The sequence below is a fragment of the Prunus dulcis genome, chromosome 2, assembly GCF_902201215.1.
Source record: "Prunus dulcis chromosome 2, ALMONDv2, whole genome shotgun sequence".
In the NCBI taxonomy this organism is placed as follows: domain Eukaryota; kingdom Viridiplantae; phylum Streptophyta; class Magnoliopsida; order Rosales; family Rosaceae; genus Prunus; species Prunus dulcis.
Genome location: NC_047651.1, coordinates 22,963,045 through 22,988,020, shown reverse-complemented (window position 1 = coordinate 22,988,020; position 24,976 = coordinate 22,963,045). Strand labels below are relative to the sequence as shown.

The window sequence follows — 24,976 nt, the reverse complement described above, 5'->3', positions numbered from 1 at the left end:
CAAAAAGTATTATTGGGTTTATACACAACATCTTCATATTCTTCAAGGAACTGTGACACATTTGAAAATACAAAACTTTGAATTGTTTGTACTTTGAATGTTTTGTTCGTGGTCAAAAGTTGAACAAGATTTGCAATCAAACAAATCCTGTTCTGTATGAGTGTGGAACTCTCGAACGTAAACGCATTTGAATTTGGGGATGGGAGAACAAATGGCGGCCACAAAGCCGTGGCCTTCTTTGACAAGCAAAAGGACTCAGAACTTCTGACGTGGGCCATGACCCTTTGAAAAGCGTGCCTCTTGTTGAAAAGAAAGCACCACCAAACTCTCTGTAAGCATCATCTCTAATCCAAAACGATCCTATGTCCACCGTGTAACACGTGCCTCCCCTCCATGTCACGTGTCCACTACGGACACGTGGAGCAACAGAAACTACATCAACCTCTCACCCTCTGACCTCTATATATCCAAGTCCAAGCAACCTAATCTCATAAACCAAACATCCAAACTAGACTAGGGTAACAATGGAGCTCTCTCTGTGTCACACAAAAACACACAACTTTTGCTCTTCTTCTATCCGCACACACAAAACCAGAGACCCTTCAACTCTCAACCCTTCTTGTGGATTGAGACTTAGGCCATGGCAGAATCATGGGTTAAGCTTAATGCAGCAAAGAGTGGATCACAAGAAATCATCATCAGCAGTGGTGGTTCGATGTGTAGACACCGGTTGTTCGTCGGGGCCGGTGAGCGAGATAGAAGGAGAGCTGGAGACCGAGATTCGACCAGAAGACGGAGCAGAGGAGTGGCTGATAGTAGGGAGGCTGAGAGAGAAGTGTGGAGACAGAGGAATGGTGGAGCTGTTGGAATGTTTGGAACGTGAAGCCATCATGGGAGAAGATGAAGGCAAGGAACCCAATGACTACAACAGAAGGGCTCAGATCTTTTATAAGAGTTCCAGAGTTTTCCAGGCTCTCAAGGAACGTAACCAGTCTTGATATTCATGTCCAATCTTCATTACAATGGAACGATTGTATTGATAAATTGTTATTTAAGGAATCAAAAATGTTATATCTTCTTGTCGCATGTTTCAATTTCAAGCAATGTTGTTCACACAAGTTGTAAAAATAAGCACATTCATTGTTTAAAACTTACCAATTTTCTAAGCTTGAGGTGATTTCTGTGCAAGTTTCTTGGAGCTCCAAAGAAATAAGATACACATTAACACAGCAATATGAATTTTCACCAAAAGAAGGAATTACCAATGGACTGAAATAAACGCGTCAATTCAATTAATAAAAAGCAGTGCTCCAAACAAATTAGGCCTAACAACTCTAAAAGAAGAAGACATTATTAAAAAAATTCTACGTACTACAATACTCAAATGGGAATGATCCCATATGGTCTGACTGGCCTAGAGCGAGCACAACCACTGTAAAACTGCTTGACTAAAATGTGGCCACAATTCCTACAAGACTCACTAACAGAACTTCCAACGGTTGTTGCAGTTTACACATGTTACATATGTTGTCATAGGTTCATCGGCACTCCTGGTCTGCATTTGGTAATAGGTGGTCTTCCTGTGCCCGCATCGACCGCATTTGAATTGATCGGTTGTAGCTTTTGGCGCTCCTCCACGCTCACACTCAAACAAGGCTTTTTGTTCAAGCTTTTTGTTCTCCTCCTGCCTCTGATCGCTTGCCATTTCGGCCGTTGACATGTCTACCAGCCTCTCTGCCTCGATGTCTCCGAGCAGAACCTTTCTGCGGAAATCTGGGTTCTTTTGATCCTTGAGGTTGAAGATTAAAGATCGATACTTTGCCTTCTGGGCACCGGTGGAACCACCCCAGTGCTCAAAGAGCACAGATTCCAGAGTCACAGCAACTCTAATAGGATCAGATGCATTCACATAATCTGCAAATCTTTCGTCAGCCTCCTGAGAAACCTTGGACAAAGCCTCGTGCAGCATTCCCCTTACTCTGTCCCGTGCTGTATCATTAGACTTGATCATAGATGTTAACTTTGGGGGAGCACAGGAGTTCAGTGCCGGTTTCTTCACTTCTTTGGCTATCTTTTCAACCTTAACACTCTCTGCTGAAGCGGCTTTCTCTGTCTTCACAGCATTAGCATTTTGAACCTTTCTCTCTGTCTTGACAGTTTCAGAACTATAAGCTTTGTCAGAGCTTGGTTTAACACCTCGATCAACCTTCTTAATCTCAACAGGTTCCGCCTTTGAAACCTTCTCTACCTTCACAGCAGATGTCTTCTGAACCTTCTCAGCCCTGGGACTCTCCGCACTTGGAGACGCACGTTTTAGAGAGTCTATTCTTTCCAAGTTGCCGTTTTTCGCATCTTTGTTTGCTTCCTTGATAACAATCCCTTTCCATGTATCAATCAGGGCAGAAGAAAATGTCTGGATTTTCTTTCTGGGATGTTTTGTGAGATGTCGAAGACGCTTTCCAACCTGGAAAATTGTAATCAAAGTTCAGACCAAACCTCAAATCTCATTTAGCAGGTAAGCAAATCATACGAATTGCAGTACAGTGAATTCAACATGAATTTTTAAACCATGCAACAACTCAAAAGCATTAGGCATTGCAACAGTATCAACCACTAAACATAGAACCCCTATGCCCCCATGTGTGTATACGAATACCCATAGATTTTGGGCCCTAATTGGATCAAAGACCTAAAAACCAAACAGAAAATTGTCTGGGGCAGGCAATAGCCGTGACATCTTGATAGAGAACTTCAATTTATGCTGCTAATATCTAGTCTCTAAGAGTTAAATTTGCATATTATCGTCACGAAAGAAGTTGAACCAAGGAATTAGAAGCAAATGTGATGTTTTAAATCAGGAAATTGCAGCTTGGTTTCTTATGGGAGATAAAATTCTGAACGATACAGTTGAAATTGTTTCTGTCCACCAAGTTTCTTCTATAAAAAATTTTAAAAAATTATATTATAAAAATAAAAAATAAAAACTTTCAGATCCAAATTTGATTTCCGATAATTAAAAGCCTTTTGATGAACCAAAGTGAGCACGATTAGTTAGAAATTGAAACATGCTGCAAACCCATAAACGCCTAAACAAGGATAACAGAGGAAGAAATTAATCAATTAATTTAAAAAAAAAAAAAAAAAAACATACTTGGGTTGAGATGAGGAGTTGATAAGTGACGGGAAAATTCTTGAGCTGCTCCAAGGCATCAAGGCATTGGCTTTCCTCGGCTCCTCCGTCACAAGACGTGGCGGCGTCCGCCGATTTCTTCACCGCTTCGAACAACTCCAACAGCTCCTTCTCCATCTTCCCCAATTCCCCCTTATTTTTTTCTCTCTTCAATCCCGTAAAAATTGAGCTCAAAGATCAATACTTTGATCACTTATTCAACCAAAAACAAAAACCCAACAGCAATTAAATCGAATTGAAAGGAAGAATTGGAAAACCTAGATAGAGAGAGAGAGAGATCGTTGTGATGAAAAAACGAGAGAGAGGGACTCTGTGACAGTCCGTCCTCTCTTTTATTTTGCTGCCGATAAAATTTCCTGTTCTGTTCAGGAGAGACGCGAAAAAGACGTTAACACTATTTAAATCTCTCGGAGAGCGATGATCGGACGGCTGATGTGAGGACACGTGTGATTGATGATGGATAGCATAACAGAGGACCTTTTTACTGGTCACAAAGACTCAGTTTCTTAGATTTAGGGTTCGGTTTGGTTGTTTGGTTCTGTTTTTGGTACCCTTTTTTTTACTTTTCATAATCGAGTTTGGCGCGTCAACTTACGCGCCTCCTCTTTTATTCCACCTACCTAACTACCTACCTAGCTAATATTGGAAAAGAATTTAGAATAATAGAATCCATATATTTGAGTTCGGTCCATACTGTGTACTTTTCAGCTTTTGCCCTTTTCCTTTTTATTTTATCCTTATTTCTTTTATTTTTAATAACTTTTTTATTTAAATAAATTAGAAAAGAACTTTACTTTTGCTTTCTGGGTTGGTGGGCTTTCAATTTGGGAGCGAGGACAAACGGCGTTTCTTATGCTGTATATGTTCTTGGTCTCCAAGCTAGGGCAATGACCCAAACACAAAAACATTGGTATTTTGGGTATTAAAGTTATCTCTGCACCCGAGGTCTTGTGTCCAAAATCCCTTTCCCCCAATATCGTCTGTATGTATGTAGTGGGAAAGAAACCGGAGCAAATCAACAAAGCTTTCCTGTTATGGAGAAGGGCTCATAGCTAATATTGTGGGCTTGTTCGTCTTATAGAATTCCATATGTTCAAACAGAAAGCAGGGAGTAAAATTGCAGGAATGGCATAAACAAGAACCAGGAATTAGTGCAAAGAAAGGGTTTGCATGTAATTAACAATTAAATCAAGTACGAAAACTACACGATTATTATTCGCATAAACTCTGTCCATTGTAGTCTCATCAAAACAACATTTCCCATATGGTCATCAGTCTCATCAAACAGAGTTTTACCAGAATGCTCAATTCCATTTTCACTTGTCTTCAGGCTCCGGCTTCTCCAAAAAGGTCTTCCTCAGCCAATCAAATGGCTGCAAAAATTCATAGAATAACAAAATATTAGACAAATATGATTTAATTAATGATTTAAGAAGGTAGTTGCAGTGATGTTCATGTACGCATGGATTCTGTGAAAGTGCAAAACATCAATGGCGCTTATAAACACTCCATCATGACTTACTCCAGTAATCTCTAAGTCAGTCAGAGGAGTTTTTAATATCAAAAACTTCAAACAATATCCACATAAATCCCTCCTAAGATCTCCGGCAATGAAGCACGTATGCATGTGCGAGCGTGAAGCTATCGATTGGTTGAAATTTAAAGAAAATTGGCAAGGAGAACAATCGAAATGGATGCCTGCACATCAAAATTTAAGATGGATTTCATCTAACGAAAGCTGACATATCAAAAGTCTAATTTTGATAGCCCAAGCACAGCTGCTGAGCAAGTTGCATTTCATCTACAACAAGAACAGCGACCCCCCGGACCTGGATCAATTTTACATGACTAAAATTATGTGCTGATGGTTTTAATTATTTTCGTTTCTTCCTAAAATTATAGGTTGCCCTTTCATACATAGCAAATGAAAACAAGTCTCTAACTGTGCTACCAGATATGTCTGAAGAGGAAAACAATTTCTCATCTGTCCAAAATTATCAGAAAATACACAGAAGGTTTCAGCAAAAAGAAAACTACTCAATCAGAAAACACATGCATCAGAGCTTGATCCCATTGAATCGAGATTTCCTATACCAATAAACCAAAAATTCTAGCAAAAATAATTTGCAATCATATAAACACTGTCAAATCAATAGTTGAATTAATTAGTCTTCATGCAAATCCTCTGAAAAAAGAAAGCCTTTTTGACATGCTTTGATTATATTTTACACACAAAGAATGATGATTTATATTCAAAAAAAGAACATAAAAGGCGCGATCTAATAGAGGCCATGGACAATCGAAGGAGAAGAAGAAATGAAAGAGAGGGATTGATTGACCTGGACGAGCCAAAGAGCACCAGTGACGGCAGCGATACCCCACCCGGCAGCGGCTTGAAGATCAGTGGTATGGGGACGATGCCTTGGCTTCATGAACCTGAAAGCACTCAATTCACCCGCCATTACTCTCCTCTGATTTTTGAGTCGTCCTCACTCCTCACTCACTCCTCACTCCTCAATCCTCAATTCTCAGCCCTAACCCTAAAATCACCCAATTAATGCTCGAATCTTTGTTCCTCAGTTCCCACAATCTGTCAAATCAATGGTGGGTTTCGTGTGTAAATAATAAATTCTGCGTTCGCTGTAACAGTCATTCATCTGCTGCCGTCGACTATTCTGATCGTTGATTATCGGCCGTTGGATTATTCTCATTTCGTGGGACCCTGCTAATCCCTAGCCTGGTAAATAGTATAAACGTATAACATTAATTTCCTTTATCAGGTAAAATTATTTATTTTCTTTTTGTTCTTTTTTTTCCCAATTTTTAGGAATTAATTTGACCTTGTAAAATTCTGTTTGAAGGCGTTAAGCAAACTAAAAAACAGAGAGCTAAATGTGGAGAAGTGCATTGCAACACTTCAAATGCAGGCTAAGCCTGAGCCGAAACAAAACACAAAGTGTTCTCAAGACCGGACTTATATCATTCAACATTTCCATAAATTGTATCCCTAGTCAAAAACAGTCAAGAAGATATAGAACTAGAACTCATATTTTCAAAACATTCTTTTTGTCCTAAGTCCCTATTTAAATTGAATTTGGGAATTGAGTACTGCTCTGCTTGACACTATCCAGTTTACGCCCCTTGTCTGGGCCGCCGATTACCCCCCATGTCTCAAATTGTCTTTGTCGAGCTCTTGCCCTCTCCTTCTCTTCATCAGATTTTGACGAGTAACAGTACGGACAAGAAACTCCATATTCCCACTGAGGAGACTCCATATCAGCATCACTGACTGGTTGCTTACAACCATAGCATAACTTGTGAGTTCCCTGTGCTAACCCATGCTCAACTGATACCCTCTTGTCAAAGACAAAACACTCTCCCTCCCACAGGCTCTCTGTCTCTGGAACTTCCTCAAGATACTTCAGAATTCCACCTTCTAGATGATAAACCTGAGAAAGATGGATATAAAATCAAATAATCAGCAACACAGTTTTTAACCTTCACAAACCAGTTCGTGCCAAGAAATAATCTTAACACTCTAGATTGAGACCAAAATTTGTAGCACAAAATTCACCTCTTCGAAACCTTTGCTAAGGAGAAAACTTGAAGCTTTCTCGCATCTAATGCCCCCAGTACAGTACATGGCAACTCGCTGAGGTGTTTTTGGTTTTGAGATCTCTAGCTGGTTTTCGGTGCTTCCATTTGCACCATAGACTTCCACTTCTGAATGCCCGTTCTCAGGTTCAGAAGGTTGAAACTCATCCTCTACCCAAGAGGGGAACTCCCGGAATGCTCTAGTACGAGGATCAACTGCTCCCTTGAACTTCCCTATTCTAGTTTCATAATTATTGCGCACATCAATAACTACCTGGATAAGTGCGTGTGTCAGAATTGAGACGGTGCAGGTCAACCCATATCTCAGTGCATTCATTTGTGTCTACATAGAACATACTACATGATAATTTCATCAGCGGCAATTCATTCATGCGAAGTGAATATAATAATAAAACAAACACTACATGTGAAAATGTAGACAATTCTGCCATGTAAAAATTTGTACATTTGAAGTGTTACAGTTTGATATTGATGCTAATTTTTTTTACAAACTATGATGATATTCCAGCATTTATCAAAACTTTATAAAGATACTGTAAATTCTTGGGGTTTAATGTCCAGGTGTTAAAAATCATGATTTTGTTAGAATCAAAACCACGTCATCAAGGTCAACTTTTCCAATGTACTTGGTAAAGCTGGACAATACACTGCTAAGTCTATACAGACTATACTCAAAATACTGAACTCAAAAGCAATAAGACCATTATACATTCTGCATATCAAAGAAATTTGATTACAGCTCACCTGCATACGAAGAAACCAATATAATGAAGAAAGTACTCACTGTATCTGGATCACTAATCAATGCATTCCAATCCCTTGGACTCACATACTTTCCAACCTTCTCAATTGGCGATACAGCCGGCATTCCAAGACTAACAATCTGCTTAAACATGTGCGAGAAGAAAATGAATAGTTAGAACCACCTCACAAATGAGAACAACAAAATGTATCCCACAAGTTCAAAAAAAAGTTTGTAATATTCAATAACCCATACCTCCTTCTTCAACTTGACCCTCACATGATCCCATCTGAAGGGTGCATCTTCCCCTGCTGCCAGAGGAGAACTGCTAGTGTGTCCATGATGGATTGCTTCCTCCTCGGGGCTCACAGGTGATTCCACTCTTCGTAGTCCCTTGAGGCAGTCATTGCTTTGAATGAACGCAAGAACTTTCTCCACTGATTCTCGGGTCCCACATATGCTGCCGTTGATGCCTTCTGGTGCAAGTATGATACCACCTGAAACACGCTGGACATGATCAGCTTGGTGAGGTACGGACTATACAGTACATAAGCTCTGGAAGAAAGAGTAAACAGAATCGAATAATAAGACATGGGGATGAAAGGTCCTGGATATTCTAAGCCATGAAAAAATGAAAATGCAATTATGATGCAGGCTTTTGAGAATTGCTAAGCGCCAAATTAAGATTTCCAAGAATAATTGATAACAGAATGTCACAAACCGGACTTTAACATATGCTAATTAGCTAAAACAAATTAAGTTCGAAATTTGCTAAGCTCACTCAAACTAACCCAACAACGCCTACAGACTTAAAATTACTTCCACTAAAGAAAAGCACACCACATAAATTTAAAAATTCATGGAATTCAACCAATAACAAACTAAACAAGTAAAGAAATAAAGAAATTTAGATTAAGAAGGTGTACCAGTTCCTCGCAGAGCAGCTTCAAGGGTTGCCGCAAACGAGCATGGTCAGGAAAATCAGCAAACTTGTAGAAGGAGACCACCACGAGAATTTGAGAATCCGAGTTATTCGATTCTGGTGAGCTCGAAATGGGGACGGGACTGGTTTGGCCAGAGAAGCACGTTGAGAGCGTCATGCTTTGAGGGACGCCGTGAGAATCACAGAGTGAAATCCTGACGGGGTTAAAGAACAGTTGAGGATGGCGATTAGACGGTTCGGAAATTGACGAGGTGGGGTGCAATCTAGGGTTAGGGGTTATGGAGCGCAGTGAAGGTGACGATAGCATCCTCAGTGAGAGTGATGGAGGTGCTGTACACCTTAGCATAGAGTTTTTATTTTTATTTTTATTTTTTGTGGGTCTGAACCTTAGCGTAGAGTATATTGCTGGAGGCTTCTGTATTTGGACTCGATAGCTGAATTTACAATTATGTCCGTGAATAATATTAGCGGGACCACGTGGCCTGTGGATATTGCGTTAGCTGCGTGGCTTTATCCAATCATGGCGTCGTATATTTGTAGCGGGAAAGGATAAAATAGATTGAGGTCAATTCGCGAATCTGGAAAATAGGTAACGTCGATCCTGCCCTGATTCGCTCCTACATCCAACGATCCAAATCGCGTCTGCAGAGCCACATAACTGGTTAAATATACTCTCTCTGGTTGCGTTGCGTATGTAAAAACTTGGTATTACGCTTAATCAAACTTGCGTCGCGTATGATCAGCAAAATGAAGACGCTAGTAATAATGTGTGCAAATTCTCTTTGCTAATTTTTTCCCTCATAATAATTAACATGACGTGTACATATTTCTTGAATGACTCAAATAGCTCATATCATTAAAGAAAATTACATTTAGTGTTACTATCAATCAATGTGAAAATAAGACTCGTTTTTGAAATTTAATAACAATTTTGAAGACAAAAATATCGATAGTTAAAATGTGTCACATCAACACCTTGAATTTTTCATAAATGACTTTTTTTTCTCAAGGATAAAAACAAATTCCTTCAAATTAAGGACTACAACACTGAATCATGGTAGACAATCTCTTTATCTATTTGTAGATTACGACTCTTAAGATTCTAAGTTAAGTTATTTTATAGTACTTACCCTTTTGAGAACTCTAACACTCCTAAAATGCTTTCTATATATATTTGCAAAAGTAAGTTAGTTTGTAATTAAATTAGACCTAGGGATGAAGGGCTGGTGTGGTGGGAGTTGGATAATAATATACTTTTCAAAAGGGTAAAGGGCTACACGTTGAAAGCGATGACCCTAGGAATACGGTTTGGTTGCATTATTTCTATAGGGAAATTTGGCACATCCATGTTAGAAACTAAGGTTCCATGGCAACTATATGTATTGTGTAAATTTAATTTGCTTTAATATTCAGATGAAAAAGTCCAACACCTTGCCCAATCAAAAGATCCCAACTAATAAGACCTTAGAAAACAATGTTTAGGATGAGTTCCAACTTGCACGTGATACTACATAAATTCCAATGCAACTTGTTGTAGTTAATGCTTCTAGATTGTATGTTTTTTTTTCCTCTTTTTTTTTTTTTTTTTTTTTTTTTTTTTTCTTTTCTCTTTCCAATATATGTAATTTCAAAATTATCTTCACATATTAATTATACATATTTTTAACATAAGGAATAGTCTAAACTATAAGAGAAGAGAGTTTTTCTCACATACACTGCTAAGGTGTCATAAGGGTTCGAACTTGAGACCACTAGTCTGCACGTTAAGGCCATTTTTCATTGGGCTAGATCTCGTTAGCATACTTTGTACTTCTTTTTTTAGTACAAGTGATGATCTAAACCACAAGGGCCGATCTCTCTCTCACACACACACACACACACAAAACTATGATGCCGTGAGAATTCGAATTTGAGACCTCCTACAAGTCAATACTCTTTTCCAATAGGCTAGATCCAATTGACTGCGTACTATGTAATTAAAAAAGCATAGGCTTGGCTCTTTAGCTTTAAAAATTATGGTTAGAAATTTTCAAATGCTATGATTAGGGTTATGAAAGTTGATTAGTGAACAAAAAATCATATTAAAGATTAAGATGACTTATTATAAGAAAAGTATAGCTAGCCAGAATCTGATCAGTGGATATACATTGAATAATATATCACACTTTATTGTACCAAACAATATTTTTGAAAGATAGTAAAATAGTAGCAAGCACAACCTGCCAGGTGGCTTGAAAATGAAAGCTCAAATGCTGTCAGCTTTACATCACTACCATGACGTCAGCTCAACCAATGTAAGCATTTCAGCGGAATTTTCTCTTTTACTTTTAAATTATATGGCTTTCAGCTCCTTCCTTTCATCTTCCATTGAATTGCTTCCCTCTTTCCTATTCTCATATCATATAAGCCATATCCCCTCCTTCTCTCATCCCATCCAGACACACCCAGTTTAGATTTTCATTTTTCACACAAAAACACAGACACCAGCACCCAAAAAAAAAAAAAAAAAAACAGAGCAGCCTAATTAAAAAACCAAATGGGAAGCAACCATAAGAGACTGATCAAGGAGCTAGTTGAAGGGAAGAAGACGGCGACTGAGCTTCAGATGCTGCTTCACAAGCCCCTTGGAGATCATGGGTCGGCCTCAGCTGAGGAGCTTGTGGTGAAGATCATGACAAGTTTTACAGAGAGTCTCTCTGTTTTGGCTGCTGAGAAGAAGAACCCAGGTGATGGCCATGAAGATCACCAGTCTGGTGCTTTTGGTGAGGTTTATCAGATCAAACCGGAGCCTTCCCATTCGCATTGTGACGACCGGAGCTCCGGAGATTCCGGCGAGAGTAGGAAGGTCCAGGGTTCCAAGGATCGGAGAGGTTGCTACAAGAGAAGGTACTGATTTGAATGATCTCTCATATCTGAATAATTGTTTGCCAGTTTCTGTTTTCTTCTTCTTCTTGTGGTTTTGTTTTTTGGGTTATATTGTCATTTTACTAAAAGATTTGCAAATCTCTTGCCTTTTGGGTTAAGGAAGATATGTGATATGACAAGGAGTTGGATATTTATGCCTAGTTTTCCAGCATATTTGTTGAGCCTTTATCTTTGAGACTTTCTTTTATAGCAAATCTCAATTTTCTTAACACAGTTAATTAGGTGTTTCACTGTTTTTGCTTCTGTGGTTTGACATGGCTGTTTCATCTTCTTGGTTGCAGAAAGACTTCCCAATCATGGACAACAGTCTCTCCTGCAATTGAAGATGGCCGGGCTTGGAGAAAATATGGCCAAAAGGAAATCCTCAATGCTCCATATCCAAGGTTAGGTTTTCCCTTTTTTTTACTCTAAAAAATGAATAAATTCCCTTTTGGCCTATGCATCATGTCACTGTTAAAAATATAAGTTACCCTTACACCAAGTTCAAATTCCCTTTCCAATAGACAAAGATTGTAACAGCTTAGACCGAGTGTGACAATATCATTCTCATTTCTGGCTCCGTCTCCATCCTAGTTCCGTCTCCGTTCCGTTCCGTCCCGTCCCGTCGAGGGACTTGTCTAAATCTACGGATTAGATTAAGTTAGAGTATATTATCGCTGGTATAAAAGAATAAGGGGGAATCCGAAACTGCAAACGAAAGGAAGGAATTGTAACAACCAAAGTTGGGTTCCCATTTCAGTCCAAAGAAAAAAAGTTGGGTTCACATTTCACGTCTGATGGGATGACAGACACATAAAGTTTATCTTCTATTTTCCAAATACTTTAAGCCACATAAAGTTAAAATAGCAGGGCCCAGCAATTATTGCAGCAGTGCTTTTGAAAGCCATTAAAGAAACAAGGGAACCAAACATGCATAGACTTTTATCAATAAAGAACTTCACAAAATTCCATACGTAACAAAAAACAAAAACTGAATTCTATTTATGCTTATTGATTCTGGGTTGGGATTTTTTCTTTGTTCTTTTTCTCTTGGTAATTACCACAAAAAGCCTAACATATTTATCTCATTGGCTTTGGTTGACAGAGCTTACTTCCGATGCACACGCAAGTATGATCAGAACTGCAGAGCAACCAAACAAGTCCAGCAAGTCCAAGACAACCCTCGCCTGTACCAAACCACATACATTGGCCAGCACACATGCAAAAGCATGGTCCCTCCACAGATGTTCATAGGCTCCTCTGATCATTGGGAATCTCAGACTGTGAGCTCAGAATCTGGGACCCCAAACAAGCAAAACCATGATTTCTTTGGCTCATCAGCAATTCCCATTGTAAAACAAGAAGAATACAAGGAAGGGACACCAACACCAACACCAAGTGACCTAACAGACAACCTTTCCTCATTGGAGACTAATCATCTGTGGTCTGATTTCAAGGATGATTTTGCTTTGTGTGACCCTGCAGCAATGTGTGTGTCTACCAAGATGGGGTCTGATAACGAGGATGTGGTTTCAAACATGTACTTGGACATGGATTTCGTGGTCAAGTCTATCGATTTCGATGGTGATTTTAATTTTGATGAAGTTGAATTTCCTAAGAACTCCTTGTAATAATAGTGTTGTTGATGCTAAGCTAAGCTAGCCTTTTCTTGTAATTTGCTAGATTGATGTCACTTAAGACACGTTCTCACATCATTTGTCAATTCCCAGTATCATTCAATAATGATGTTTATAATCAGTTTTGAGTTAGGAAACTTATGTTTCTCCACATTACACATAACATGAATGGCCACAGGATACAAAATCAAAAGTTTGTAAATGTCTAATTGAGAAGTTCTCAAGTAAAGAATAGATCAACAGATTGATTTCCTCCATATACCTGCTACACTATGACTAACTATGAGATACAAATTTAAATCCACATAAAGTTGCCGGTAAACACATGAACGCATTACGTGGTGAATTTGAACACCTTGTTACAAACACCTGTGAAACTTTAATTAATGAACTTTCCTAGAAGTTTAGGTTGACTGACTCTGATGAATTGGTTGACTAATCAGCTCCTATGGTCCCATTGACTAAAGAACGTTACAAGGAAAATTTGGCCAGCTGCCGGCCGAAAGTAGTAGCATATCCTGCTACTGGCCTCCGTTTTTCTTGTCCTCTGACTCCCATTTGTTTTCAGCTGAATGGAAAATAAAATCCATACTATTGCTGCTGCTGCTGCCTGAATTGAACATTGCGTCAGCCAAATCCACTACAGGAAAGTCAACTTCTTTACCGTAGCGCGTGGTGGTGGATGTGCCTGCACCATCACCACCACCGCCACGGTCGCCGCCTATCATCCTACTGCTGCTGCCGCTGCCTCCTCTAATTGGGTTAAAGTCCATGGACAGCCATAGAGATGCTGTAGGAGGGTCAGTGGTTGTGGTAGTTGCTAGGGTTTGGGCCAGACTCCCTTGTGTAGCATTATGATGTTCTGCTGATGGTGGTGGAATTGAAGGTGCAGTGGCTGACATGTGACAAGTATGTTCACCTCTGTACATTACTTCAAATGTTAAGGGATCATTGTTAAGCCTCTGGACTTGCTTCTTGGCTGGGCAATTGTAGAGCTTTTGGTGGGTGCACCTATAGTAACCCCTGAAAGAGATGTGTGGTTAATTATTTAATTAATTCATGGTAGTTAATTATGACCCAACATTCAAATTTAGAGAATATATATATATATATGGCTAGTTGAATGGAACATTCTCAAGTCAATGCTCCACTCTGGACAGGTCTGCGCATTTACTAAGGAGCTGATTGATCAGTGGAATTCAAGACCATTTACCAAGTTCCAGTCAAAACTATTTGAATGCTGACCAAGTCAATTTTGGTCAACCCCATGAATATTTCATTCCGTTAATCATAAACAAAGGTAAAAGCTAGCTAACATTAAAAAAAAAATGACACTAATTAATTATACCAACTTGAATCAAAGAGCTCAAATCTCTGATAATCACTCACTCAAGCTGGCATATATATAAGCTGGTATATCTTTGAATTGAATGTGTCAAATAAGCTGTAACCTTCAATCTAAACAAACAATATCGATGGAGGGGAAATCGAATACAAAATTTTGGGTGAAGTTCCTTGTGTCAATATGAAAAGAAAAAAAATAAATTACCTTGGGAACCTGGAGCCCATGATCTCCTTCTGACCATATTTTCTCCAAGTGAAGCCATCCTCTGGTGGGATTTCAGTATTTCCAATCCGAGGTGCTGGAACTGTTATTTTGCTGATTAATCCCTCATCCTTCCTATTTAATTAAATTTTAAATGAACACAAAGCTGTTAGCCCAACTGTCCACAAAGACAATATATGAACTTGCTTACCAATTACGACAAAGTTTTTCTTGTGCCTATAAAACATCAAATATTTGCATGCTTCCAAAACAGTTAGAAAAATTTATTTGGTTCACACAGTAAAAGACAGAAATGGTATATATGCTTTTATATAGGGGTCTTTTTCTAAGAAACAGCTTGGTAATGCTCTTCTGCTTTCTGCACATTTTCCTTAATTCTTCTTCGCAACTTACTAAAGTTGTTTCAAATGACAAAACCAATAATTCAAGACATTGTTTTTAATTGCATGTGCGAACTAATATCAAATAGAAAATTTACATAATCTAAGGCTACACAGTTACCTTCTTCTTGGTCTTTGTGAGGATGATGAAGCAATGTTCGTGTCAGAAGCTGATACTATATCCATTGCCTGAAGGCCCTTAACCTCTGCATCACCGTCATCGATGCAGCCGCCAATCTTAACTTCCTTCTGATCAGCTACAAGTTGGGTTTGGATAATGTCCATTGCTTGTTGTCCATAACTAGACCTCAGCCATTCTTGTACTTGACTTGTACGAATCTGCTGCTGGTGCGCAAGAGTAAGCATGTTGTGCAGAGATGAAGAAGTACTTGGATCTTGACCACACACTCTCTCTCTGGCTGTAACAAAATTCCTTGTGATCTCATCCAAGGAGTTTGAGAGCAAGTTGGGCTGGTTGGCCAAGTTGGGTAGGTTTGATTCAAGGTCTCTGGCTAACTTACAAGCATGAAGGATCAAAGAAATTGTGGTTTCATCCATGGCTTCTAGCTGCTGTTTTGGTTCTTTTTGGCTTGTCTTTGATTTGAACATGTAATGGTGGTGAGGAAATTTAAAAGGGAGCTGAATATAAGCTTTTGTGAGGCTTCTGTGTTGGTGCACCATCAAAAAGAAAGAAGGGCTGAGGAAATGATTCAATGGTATTTGTATTTCTTTTACACGGTACAAAAATATTTGGGAAAGTATGCATCTATGACTTGGTCTTGGTCAGATGGTCTCTATTTGGGATTTCAAACCATTCTGTTTCTCTTCCTTTTAGTCTAGGAGAAGACCTTGCTTCATTGAAACCAATTTTGTTGGACCCTTTTTGAGATTTTTTCTGAGGTTTGAAGTTATCAACTTATTATTGCTAGAGTATTGAGGAAATTAATTGAAGGAAAAGGTTACTCAACTAGTTGCTGTGGTCATTTGTGTTTGAAACCCCTGCCCCGACGTTGAAGGTACCTCCTGACCAATATGGTCGTCCATTATTTACTTTAATGGAAACTGGACAGTCTCATAGCTCAATCAGCGCAGTCAAGATTCCATGGGTCCCTTCCGTCGTTTCCATGAAAAAATGTAAGATGGAGAGATCGAATTTTTCTGTAACGGTTGCATCGTTAAATGGTGTTATCGATTCATTTATGTTATAACAAGTGTACATCTATAAATTTTATATCATTAGGTTTATGACATATCAATTATATGTCGCTCATTCATATAATGACACATAAATTAATAATATTACATAACAATCAAACCGTGACACGCAAATATTTTACGACATAAAGAAAAACTTTACATATAGTTTAAACCTAAAAATGTACCTCGAACACACCCAAGATTTATTTTTTTTTTTTTGGGTTGAGAAATTCTATGATTGCATTCATAATTCAGCCAAAAAAACCACTAGCCACAAAGGGCCAATACAAACTAGCCACAAAAAGGCCATTACAATAATAAAGCGGTCTAATATCAAAATTAAGAAAATCAGGTATGTTTCCACCAACGATTAGGCAAGATCGAAGAAACTCTGGCATAGGCATCCCAACTAAGATTGCAAACTTAGAATAATAAAAAAAAGATAAAGCTTGAAAAAAACAAGCCATAACAATACAAATAAAACTCTCACCAAGGAGAGATGAAAAGCTCTCACAAAACAGAGATGAAAAACTCTTACAAAAGGAGAGGTGAAAACTACACAGAGAACCCAAAGAGTCTCTGCAACTTATTCCAAACATAAAGAAATTGCAAAAAAGATGGTGGTGGAGATCCGACGCCGAAATGCAAGTGAAGATCCGACGCTGAGCCGCAGCCGCCAATAATGGTTGGATGAAAATCATAACAAAACTAAGACAAATAGGGAAAACTCTGTCTCTGAAAATGGAGGAAGAGGTGAAAGGAGGAAGAGAGGAAGAGAAGAGGGAAGAGCGGGGAAGAACAATGGCTTCTTCCCCCCTCAAAGTGGAAAAGGCTCTAAGAGTGTTTTTTGGGAGAAAAGGGGCTAGGATTTTGCTTTCCAAATAATCCTCATATGTTTAAGTAGTGATTGAACACACCCAAGATTGTTAAGAACAAAAAAAAAAAAAAAAAAGGCTTCAACACAAGTCCCCTTGCATATTATAACATAAAAGAGTAGGAATCTTTAAGCAATCTCATTTTCTTCTCAACTTCACCCTCACCCAATTTTGGTTTGATCAAACCGGACCACCACCATGCAATTACCACTCTTTATCAAACATCTACCCATAACCAAACCCTAAAAACCTTCAAGTAGCAAGTCCTGTTGCTGCATTCGACCAAAAAAAGGAAAAGTCCTGTTGCTGCAAAACTCATTCAAAGGTTGTCTTCTTTGGGTGCTAAGTAGAATATCGCATATGTCCCTAGCAAGCATGAACAGGGGCATGCCATTGCAACTACCAGTCTTTATCAATTGCAGGTGGCAATAAGCCATGAAAACTAGATATTGAACAAAGAGGGCCCACAAACTATATATATATATATATATATCAATCGAAAATTAGATGACCAGAATTAGTAATAATCAACAATGTGATCTTTTGTTTTTGGTTTGAAATTGAAACCCAAAGGGGAAATTTTATTAATCAGAAGAAGACAATGCACACATTGATGTAGAGAGATATTCAAGTCAGATTTTGATTTCTTCTCCTCTCAGACTCCCAGTGAGATTTTCTCCAAAGTTAAGAATTTGGTTACCCAATAAAAATAAAATAAAAACAAGAGGCAAGAAATGTTTGTAATTTTCATTTTGATGAGTTATAATATCACCGAAAATGCAAGATGAGTTATATATATACATCTTGGGTTTTATATATATAGTATAGCCGGTCGGCTATACCCGGTCTCCTTAAATTTATTTTTCAAAAATATTATAGCCGGGCGGCTGTACTCGGTTTTATTAATGTTTCAAAAAATAGTATAGCCGTTCGGCTTGACTTATTTTGACACGTGGGCGCCTAATCTCTAGGCTGGTCCTCTTTTGTTTTTTGTAATAAATAGTTGAGCTACTCGACTATACTATTTTTTTAATTTTTTAAAGAAAATAGTATAGCCGCACGGCTATACTCGAGGTTTTTCCTAATTTTTATTTAAAAATAGTATAGCCGCTCTGCTTTAGTTTATTTGACACGTGGCGCCTAGGCGATGGGCAGCTCCCTTTATATATAAATAGTATAGCCGGGCTATACTCGGTTTTAAAAAAATAATAAAGTCGCACGGCTAGACTTATTTTGACACGTGGCCGCCTAATCTCTAGGCGGGGTCCTCTTTTGTTTTTCTGATAAATAGTATAACCGCTCGGCGTTACTAGTTTGACACGTGGCGCATAGGCGATGGGCGGTCCTTTTTATATATATTTTTATATATAAATAGTATAGCCGACGGGGTATACCAGGTTTTTTAAAACTGGTATAGCCGCACGGCTATACTCGGCTAATCCAGCGCCGGCTAGACATTTCCCGACGAATTTGCGTCGGGAGAGGGTTTTTTTTCTTTCTAAAATATATATATATTCCATAGCATGCAAAAACGTTTTTTTTTCTTTCTAAAATTAGTAAGTTTGGAGGGTAAAACTTAAATGGTAACACAGTGTCTGTTTTTACAGGTGAGCCAAATCTTGGAGACTGCTAAAATCCTATGATTCTCATCATTCCGTTTGATTAAACGTTGTCAGAGAAAGTGATACAGAGACAAAGACAAAGATGGGTCACAGAGAAAGCGTCAGGTTTGATCTGTGTTCAAAAGGGTATATAATAATTTTGATGCTTATGCACTTGATTATTTTAGCTGCTGCTTCGATCCATGAATACCAAGACGATTCTTTTATTCGTCGTTCCAATTCCTTCTTCTTCCATGGAGGAAGTGAAGGTCTCTATGCTTCCAAACTTGACTCTGATAATGGCAAGTCTGCTTCTGAAGATAAGCCCCTCATTGGCAAGTCTTTCATCAGGTAAATCAAAGCTGCCATTTCCCTGTTTTTAGTTTCTGTTTATGAGCCAATGAGCCATGGATGTTCTTGATCTGTTTGTTTTACTTTTAGGGGAATGAATGATGGGTTCTCGTCATTCTGTTATTGGTAATTGTTTTGATTAGGCAAAAAGTGAATTATTTTGAGTTTTTATCTCTTCAAAGCTTGGGTTTATGGATTGAATGTGCAATGCCTCTCATTCAGTGCTTGATTGATTTCTTTCAATGAGGGCTGATACCATGAAATTGAAATCTAGGACAAAAAAAGAATGAATTAAACCCTAATGGCTGTGTTTTGGGGTACCCCTTTTTGTTTTCCTTTTTCTGTTGGGCTTTTACAAGAAGACAATGAGAGAATGTCACTGATGGCTGCTCTATGGGAAATTCATTGATTAAACATGTATTATCAAATGAGGTCTTTTGTAAGTTTCTGTGTATGAACCAAAGAGTCGAATGGTTATTCTTCCTTGCCATATGTAAATTCAGGTTTGAATCGATCATCTTTCGAAGAACCAAGGAATCTGCTGAAAAGAAGAATGAGATGCAGCAGAGGACTGGGTTGGTTGAGGCTATTGTACTCGAAGTTAGGGACCGGGAGAAGATTGGAGGTTCTTATTTGAACTCTGAGGCAATATGCTGCACCCCAGAGCTATCCAAGGATGGTTCCTGCAAGGTTGGAGAGGTTATCATCCAACAAAACCCAGACAACCCTGATGGGCCAAAAAGGATGCAGACCTTCTTTGAGGGGAAAAATGAAGAGGCTAACATGGATATCCAAACTATTGAGATCAACAGCCCTGGAATGTATTATCTGTATTTTATGTTCTGTGATCCAGAACTTGTGGGCACATTAATCAGTGGAAGAACGGTTTGGAGGAACCCTGATGGTTATTTACCTGGAAAAATGTCCCCACTGATGACGTTTTTTGGCCTAATGTCTTTAGCTTACCTTGTCCTGGGTCTTTTCTGGTTTCTTCGCTTTTTACAGTATTGGAAAGATATAATACAATTGCACTACCACATCAGTGCTGTAATTGGTCTTGGAATGTGTGAAATGGCCCTTTGGTATTTTGAATATGCAAATTTCAATTCCACTGGAACCAGACCAATGGGAATCACCATATGGGCAGTAACCTTCAGTGCTGTTAAAAAAACTGTCTCCCGGCTTCTTCTTCTGGTGGTTTCAATGGGCTATGGTGTTGTGCGGCCAACTCTCGGTGGTATAACCTTGAAAGTACTTCTTCTTGGCGTGACATATTTTGTAGCATCAGAAGCACTTGAGCTTGTTGAACATTTGGGGAATATCAACGACTTTTCTGGAAAAGCAAGGCTTTTTCTGGTGTTACCGGTTGCTCTCTTAGATGCCTGTTTTATTCTTTGGATTTTTTCGTCGTTATCTAAAACTTTGGAGAAGCTTCAGGTAACCTTATTTTTCATGTTCATCCTTTCCTACATTGACAAGGCTATGTGTCTCTCCAGTAGTTTACAATTGTTGAAGGGAAGGGAATAAGTTGTTGTGCTCATTACCAAAGTTTAAGAGTTATGCAGGTGATATATAGACATCAGACACAGTATGTGAAACTCTTTGGGTAAAATATAAGTATTTAAAATTAAGAAAACCTTATCAGTACATGAATTTACATTGTGGCTTGACCTTCATCCGCACAGACAGTCACTAACTAATAGGTACATTTCCTATCTTGGATGTGTGTGCGCATTCTAGAAACCTAGCCAACATTTTTTCAATGTAAGGGGCACAATTGAATCCATTCTCTCTTTTTCTGCATTACTGCCTCCGAAGATCTTAGAAGGTATTCAGTTCTTAGGAACAGGGTACCATCTATATATTTGAGATGTTTATTGTGGAACAATTTTTTTTTGTGCCTGTTACATACATGGAATGATTCATTAGCTTGCCTTTAGAATGCAACACTTCGTATTCAGCCAGAGGAAACTAAGTGCATATGTCTCTTTGTCTAATGTGCGCACAGATTCGTAGAAGCATGGCCAAACTTGAGCTGTACCGGAGGTTTACTAATTCCCTTGCAGTATCAGTGCTGCTCTCTGTTGCTTGGATTGGTTATGAGGTCAGTTTTGTTTTATTTTCTGTTCCCGTGGTCTTATATTTCTTCCAACTGTCATTTTATAGTGATCGATAACTCACAAATAATTCCTGCCCGACTGTCATTTCATCAAAATACCTTTTTCGCTTCGTTTTCTTTTGTGTATGATAGTATGATTTGTGCAATTAAGAATTGAACTTCTGATCTGTCTGTTCAGTTGTATTTCAATGCGACCGACCCGTTGAGTGAACTGTGGCGAAGAGCCTGGGTCATCCCAGCTTTCTGGACTCTGCTTGCGTATTTGCTGTTGGTGGTGATATGTGTTCTTTGGGCTCCATCTCATAATCCAACTGGGTATCCTCTGAATCCTTACCTCCTTTTAATTGCATGCTACAAATTTCTGAGTTTGCTTCAGTTGGCTTTTGCTTTTATGGCCACTTGTATAACTTCAAAACATTATGCGAATTGAATGAATTGAAACATGCATTAAAATGCTTTCCAAGAGAGAAGAAAAGAACTTTTAAATGAAATGAACTTTATGTGACGTTCTGCAGACGAGCACAGGAGCTGCCCAGCATACAAAATCTTATAAACCAAACCTTGATGAGTATATAATACACTGATGATTAAGTGAAGTTAGTTTCTATTGGCGTTGCATGTCTGAACTGTGTTTTCGTATGTTTCCTGAGTTGCTTAATATAATGGACAAGACAACATATCATTCAATTTCGTTAAAGATTTTGATTCTGTCCCAAGTTTCAACTCTATGTGCACAAACATATCCCAAATGATTGTCAATTGTTGTCTTCTCTCCTATAGGATAGGGTAACTGTAGCTTTCTTAAGGAATGTTTAATAGACCAGCTGAGGAGACTTTGAATTTTAACTAATGTGGGCTTGTTGTCCAGATATGCATACTCGGAAGAGACTGGGGATGACTTTGACGAGGAGGGTATCTCGCTAACCGGAAGCGGAATTAAGGTGGCCGGCAGTGACTTGGCAACCAAGCTAGAAAGAAAGGAAAGGAAGGCATCAAGTGCAGCAGAGCATCACGTGTTTGGGCTTGGGGAAGATCTAGAGGAGGACAAGAGAGAATAATCAATGACCCTCTTTTCTTCCTGTGTTCTTTTTGAGTTTCTCTGGATACCAAATATTCATAGGCAGGAATATGTCTTTACTATACTGTCATACCTCTTGTTTCCCTTGTAGAAAGAAAGGTCTAAAAGAGAAAGAAAAAAGGGTGAAAAAGAGAAGAGGAGGGAAGTGGTGGGGTTGCATTAGAGAAAGCTAGTAAATTTGGGGAAGAAATTAGACAAAAGTTAGGTACTCACGTGAACTGCTGGTTAAGTAGGCTAAAGTGATCTGAGTATTTCCTTCGGCAATTGTTTTTAATTTTTAATTTTAGGGTCATTTTCTTTGGTAATTGTTGTAACTTGTAAGGCACTCGTATTTTCCTTTTTCTTTTTTCTTTTTTCTTTTTAACTTTTGTTGCTTGGCAGATTGCCATAGGCCCTTGGTTTATTCCAAGGATAACAAAAAAGGTGATTAAAAAAAAACAAACAAACAAATTACAAGTGGTAGCGAAAGAAACCACCATCACCAAGAAATTGTGAGCAATAAAGCACTAGCTAGCTACTGTGTTATGATGTATGCTGAAAAGGATTCAACCTCTAACCAACCAACCAACCAACCAACCATCAAATCCCAGATTAACTTAAACACAGAGTGAGAAAAATCAAAACAAAGGGTTTGAAGAAGAAGAAGAAGAGTTCACCAAAGTCTACTGTTTTGATTGGATTGGATTGGAAGGCAACAAGTGTACGGCTGGCTGGCTCTTCAAACACGGTGAGGCTTTCGGCACAAAGAAACGAAGCCCACTTATTATCCTTCACACACATCACATGCTCCTGTGAAATTTCAGAGACAGATGGGCTGCTTTACACAACGCCACGCGAAGAACCTGACCATCAGAGCTGCAAACTTTAGATAGCGATTTAGAGATGCGTAAAAAACACACAGATGCTAAGATGCCTACCTCACCAAACCACCGCAGAGAAGAAGAAGAAATAAACATCAAACCCGAACCACCGCCACCACCACCACCACCAAACCCTAACCCAAACCAAATGGAGCTTCCTGAAGACATCGTCGCCGACATACTCAAGAGACTGCCTGCAAAATCTCTGGTCCGATTCCGGTGCGTTTGTAAACCGTGGTGCTCTTTGATCACGAGCCCAAATTTCGTAAGAACCCATCTGAAACTAAACAGATCCCAGTTTCAATCCGACCTCGGAACAAGCACCCGCATCATCTTGTCGCGTTATTGTGATACCCTTTTGTCCATGGTCTCTGAGAACAACAATGTTGTTGAGACAGTGGAGCTGGACTTTGCTCTGGTTCGAAACTTGCCTTATTATGTAAAGGGTCACTCTGATGGGTTGCTCTGCTTGGTTATCAATGATGGGTTTGGAGGCATGGCTGTTATTTACAACCCATCAATCCAAGAGTACAGGAAGCTCCCTTCTCCTTGTAATTTCCGAAGTACGCGGGAGGTGCTTGGTTTGGGTTTTGACGCCTCCATCGATGATTATAAGGTTGTCAGAGTCCCATCCAACTATTGCCGGCTGAAATGTCCTGGATACCAGCCTCAAGTTGAGGTCTTGGAGCTCAAAACCAATTGTTGGAGGAAGATCCCAGATGAGGACACGCCACCTTTTTTCATCGAACACATTTTTCAGGCAACTGAGGTGAATGGTGGGCTGTATTGGCTGGCTGAGGATCATGATGCTTCGAGATGCGTGATTCTGCGTTTTGATTTGGCTGAGGAGAAGTTTAAGGTGGTGCTGCCTCCACCTGATGAGAGTTGTAAGAGCATATCATGGATTGGGGCTTTGAAAGACTGGCTTTGTGTGGTGCACACTAGGAGGTTGAGTGATGTTCATGTTTGGGCAACCAAAGATGACAAGAATTGGACAAAGATCATCACCACTTCGAGGTTTCCTAGGATCCCGGGACGAGACCCTTTTCTCGACTCTTTTCGATACATGCCCTTGTGCTATACTGAGAAGGGAGCTGTGCTGATGAGTGTTAGAGGGGAGAGGTTTGTTACCTTTGATACAAGAGATAACACATTCGAACATGTTGACATCCGAGGTGCACAGCATTGGTTGCAGGAGACCGTGTACTGCGAAAGCCTAGTTTCGCCAGGTGGGGGTGGGAATCCGACTGAGTCGGCGGTGGCGTTGGGTTCTGATGTTGGTGTGGCAGAGGGAGAGCAAGACGAAGACCAAACAGCAGTTGGGGACAGCACAAGCAGCAACAGCCTTAGGCAACTGCTTGTTGGTTTGAAGAGGGAAGTGCACAACTTACTGGTTTGTAGCGTTGGCCACAGGAACATCAATGATGATAATTGAGAAGACTTTGCTACTTTGCAGACGAGAACTTCTTAACTCAGAGTTTTATGTTGCCTCTGCTTGTTGCTGGTTGTATTGTACTATTTCAAGTCTTTGTTTTGTTTTTTCTGTTATCCATCCCCTGGAGAGAGTGTCTATCTTTTCTTTTATAAGAAACACAATGACCCACAGGGTTATTGACTCAAGGAATTATATGGTCAAGTCAACTTTTTTAATATGCTTTGTTGCATCCATGGCCATCTTCATATGGGCAAAATGGTGGACAGAAATTTTATGCGTCTAATCTAAAACAACAGGTTCATGGTCAACGTCAAGAATCATGTTACTTCGATAATGGCCAGAATGTTTCCGAGCCATGTTTTTTGAGAGTTGTTAAATGCAGAGACCAACTTGTTGCATCCAGAGCTCGTGTGAAAGAGAAGCTAAAACTGCTGCGGATGCAGCAAACTCAACTCTGGATTTAACATCTTATTTGTTGTTGG

At 39.2% G+C, this 24,976-nt stretch overlaps 7 protein-coding genes and 1 long non-coding RNA gene across 8 annotated transcripts; 4 read left to right on the top strand and 4 right to left on the bottom strand.

Annotated features, from left to right (window-relative positions):
- The first annotated feature begins 477 nt into the window (after positions 1-477).
- Positions 478-1,166, top strand: LOC117618689. Its single transcript, XM_034348370.1, has one exon. The coding sequence runs from the start codon at positions 525-527 to the stop codon at positions 996-998; it is 474 nt and encodes a 157-aa protein (XP_034204261.1). The 5' UTR covers positions 478-524; the 3' UTR covers positions 999-1,166.
- Positions 1,167-1,265: 99 nt separating this feature from the next.
- On the bottom strand, positions 1,266-3,572 carry LOC117618688 (transcription elongation factor TFIIS). The gene is made up of 2 exons (XM_034348369.1): positions 3,152-3,572; positions 1,266-2,464 (listed from the first exon to the last, which is right to left on the bottom strand). The coding sequence occupies exons 1-2, from the start codon at positions 3,305-3,307 to the stop codon at positions 1,481-1,483; spliced, it is 1,140 nt and encodes a 379-aa protein (XP_034204260.1). The 5' UTR covers positions 3,308-3,572; the 3' UTR covers positions 1,266-1,480.
- Positions 3,573-4,299: 727 nt separating this feature from the next.
- On the bottom strand, positions 4,300-5,499 carry LOC117619145. Its single transcript, XR_004584532.1, has 2 exons — positions 4,713-5,499; positions 4,300-4,563 (listed from the first exon to the last, which is right to left on the bottom strand). It is a non-coding gene; the product is annotated as an uncharacterized LOC117619145 (long non-coding RNA).
- A 574-nt stretch (positions 5,500-6,073) lies between these two features.
- LOC117619144 (rhodanese-like domain-containing protein 7) lies at positions 6,074-8,867 on the bottom strand. The gene is made up of 5 exons (XM_034349014.1): positions 8,474-8,867; positions 7,803-8,054; positions 7,590-7,688; positions 6,765-7,058; positions 6,074-6,639 (listed from the first exon to the last, which is right to left on the bottom strand). The coding sequence occupies exons 1-5, from the start codon at positions 8,834-8,836 to the stop codon at positions 6,274-6,276; spliced, it is 1,374 nt and encodes a 457-aa protein (XP_034204905.1). The 5' UTR covers positions 8,837-8,867; the 3' UTR covers positions 6,074-6,273.
- Positions 8,868-10,847: 1,980 nt separating this feature from the next.
- LOC117617078 (WRKY DNA-binding transcription factor 70) lies at positions 10,848-13,168 on the top strand. Its single transcript, XM_034346328.1, has 3 exons — positions 10,848-11,376; positions 11,697-11,798; positions 12,500-13,168. The coding sequence occupies exons 1-3, from the start codon at positions 11,027-11,029 to the stop codon at positions 13,023-13,025; spliced, it is 978 nt and encodes a 325-aa protein (XP_034202219.1). The 5' UTR covers positions 10,848-11,026; the 3' UTR covers positions 13,026-13,168.
- Positions 13,169-13,552: 384 nt separating this feature from the next.
- LOC117618406 (WRKY transcription factor 55) lies at positions 13,553-15,627 on the bottom strand. The gene is made up of 3 exons (XM_034347979.1): positions 15,100-15,627; positions 14,581-14,712; positions 13,553-14,054 (listed from the first exon to the last, which is right to left on the bottom strand). The coding sequence occupies exons 1-3, from the start codon at positions 15,585-15,587 to the stop codon at positions 13,553-13,555; spliced, it is 1,122 nt and encodes a 373-aa protein (XP_034203870.1). The 5' UTR covers positions 15,588-15,627.
- A 3,017-nt stretch (positions 15,628-18,644) lies between these two features.
- Positions 18,645-22,504, top strand: LOC117617222 (transmembrane protein 87A-like). Its single transcript, XM_034346514.1, has 5 exons — positions 18,645-19,002; positions 19,506-20,439; positions 21,011-21,106; positions 21,300-21,436; positions 21,990-22,504. The coding sequence occupies exons 1-5, from the start codon at positions 18,755-18,757 to the stop codon at positions 22,177-22,179; spliced, it is 1,605 nt and encodes a 534-aa protein (XP_034202405.1). The 5' UTR covers positions 18,645-18,754; the 3' UTR covers positions 22,180-22,504.
- An 86-nt stretch (positions 22,505-22,590) lies between these two features.
- On the top strand, positions 22,591-24,709 carry LOC117617223 (putative F-box protein At3g16210). The gene has a single exon (XM_034346515.1). It carries the CDS (start codon positions 23,082-23,084, stop codon positions 24,492-24,494), a length of 1,413 nt encoding a protein of 470 aa, XP_034202406.1. The 5' UTR covers positions 22,591-23,081; the 3' UTR covers positions 24,495-24,709.
- Positions 24,710-24,976: the final 267 nt, after the last annotated feature.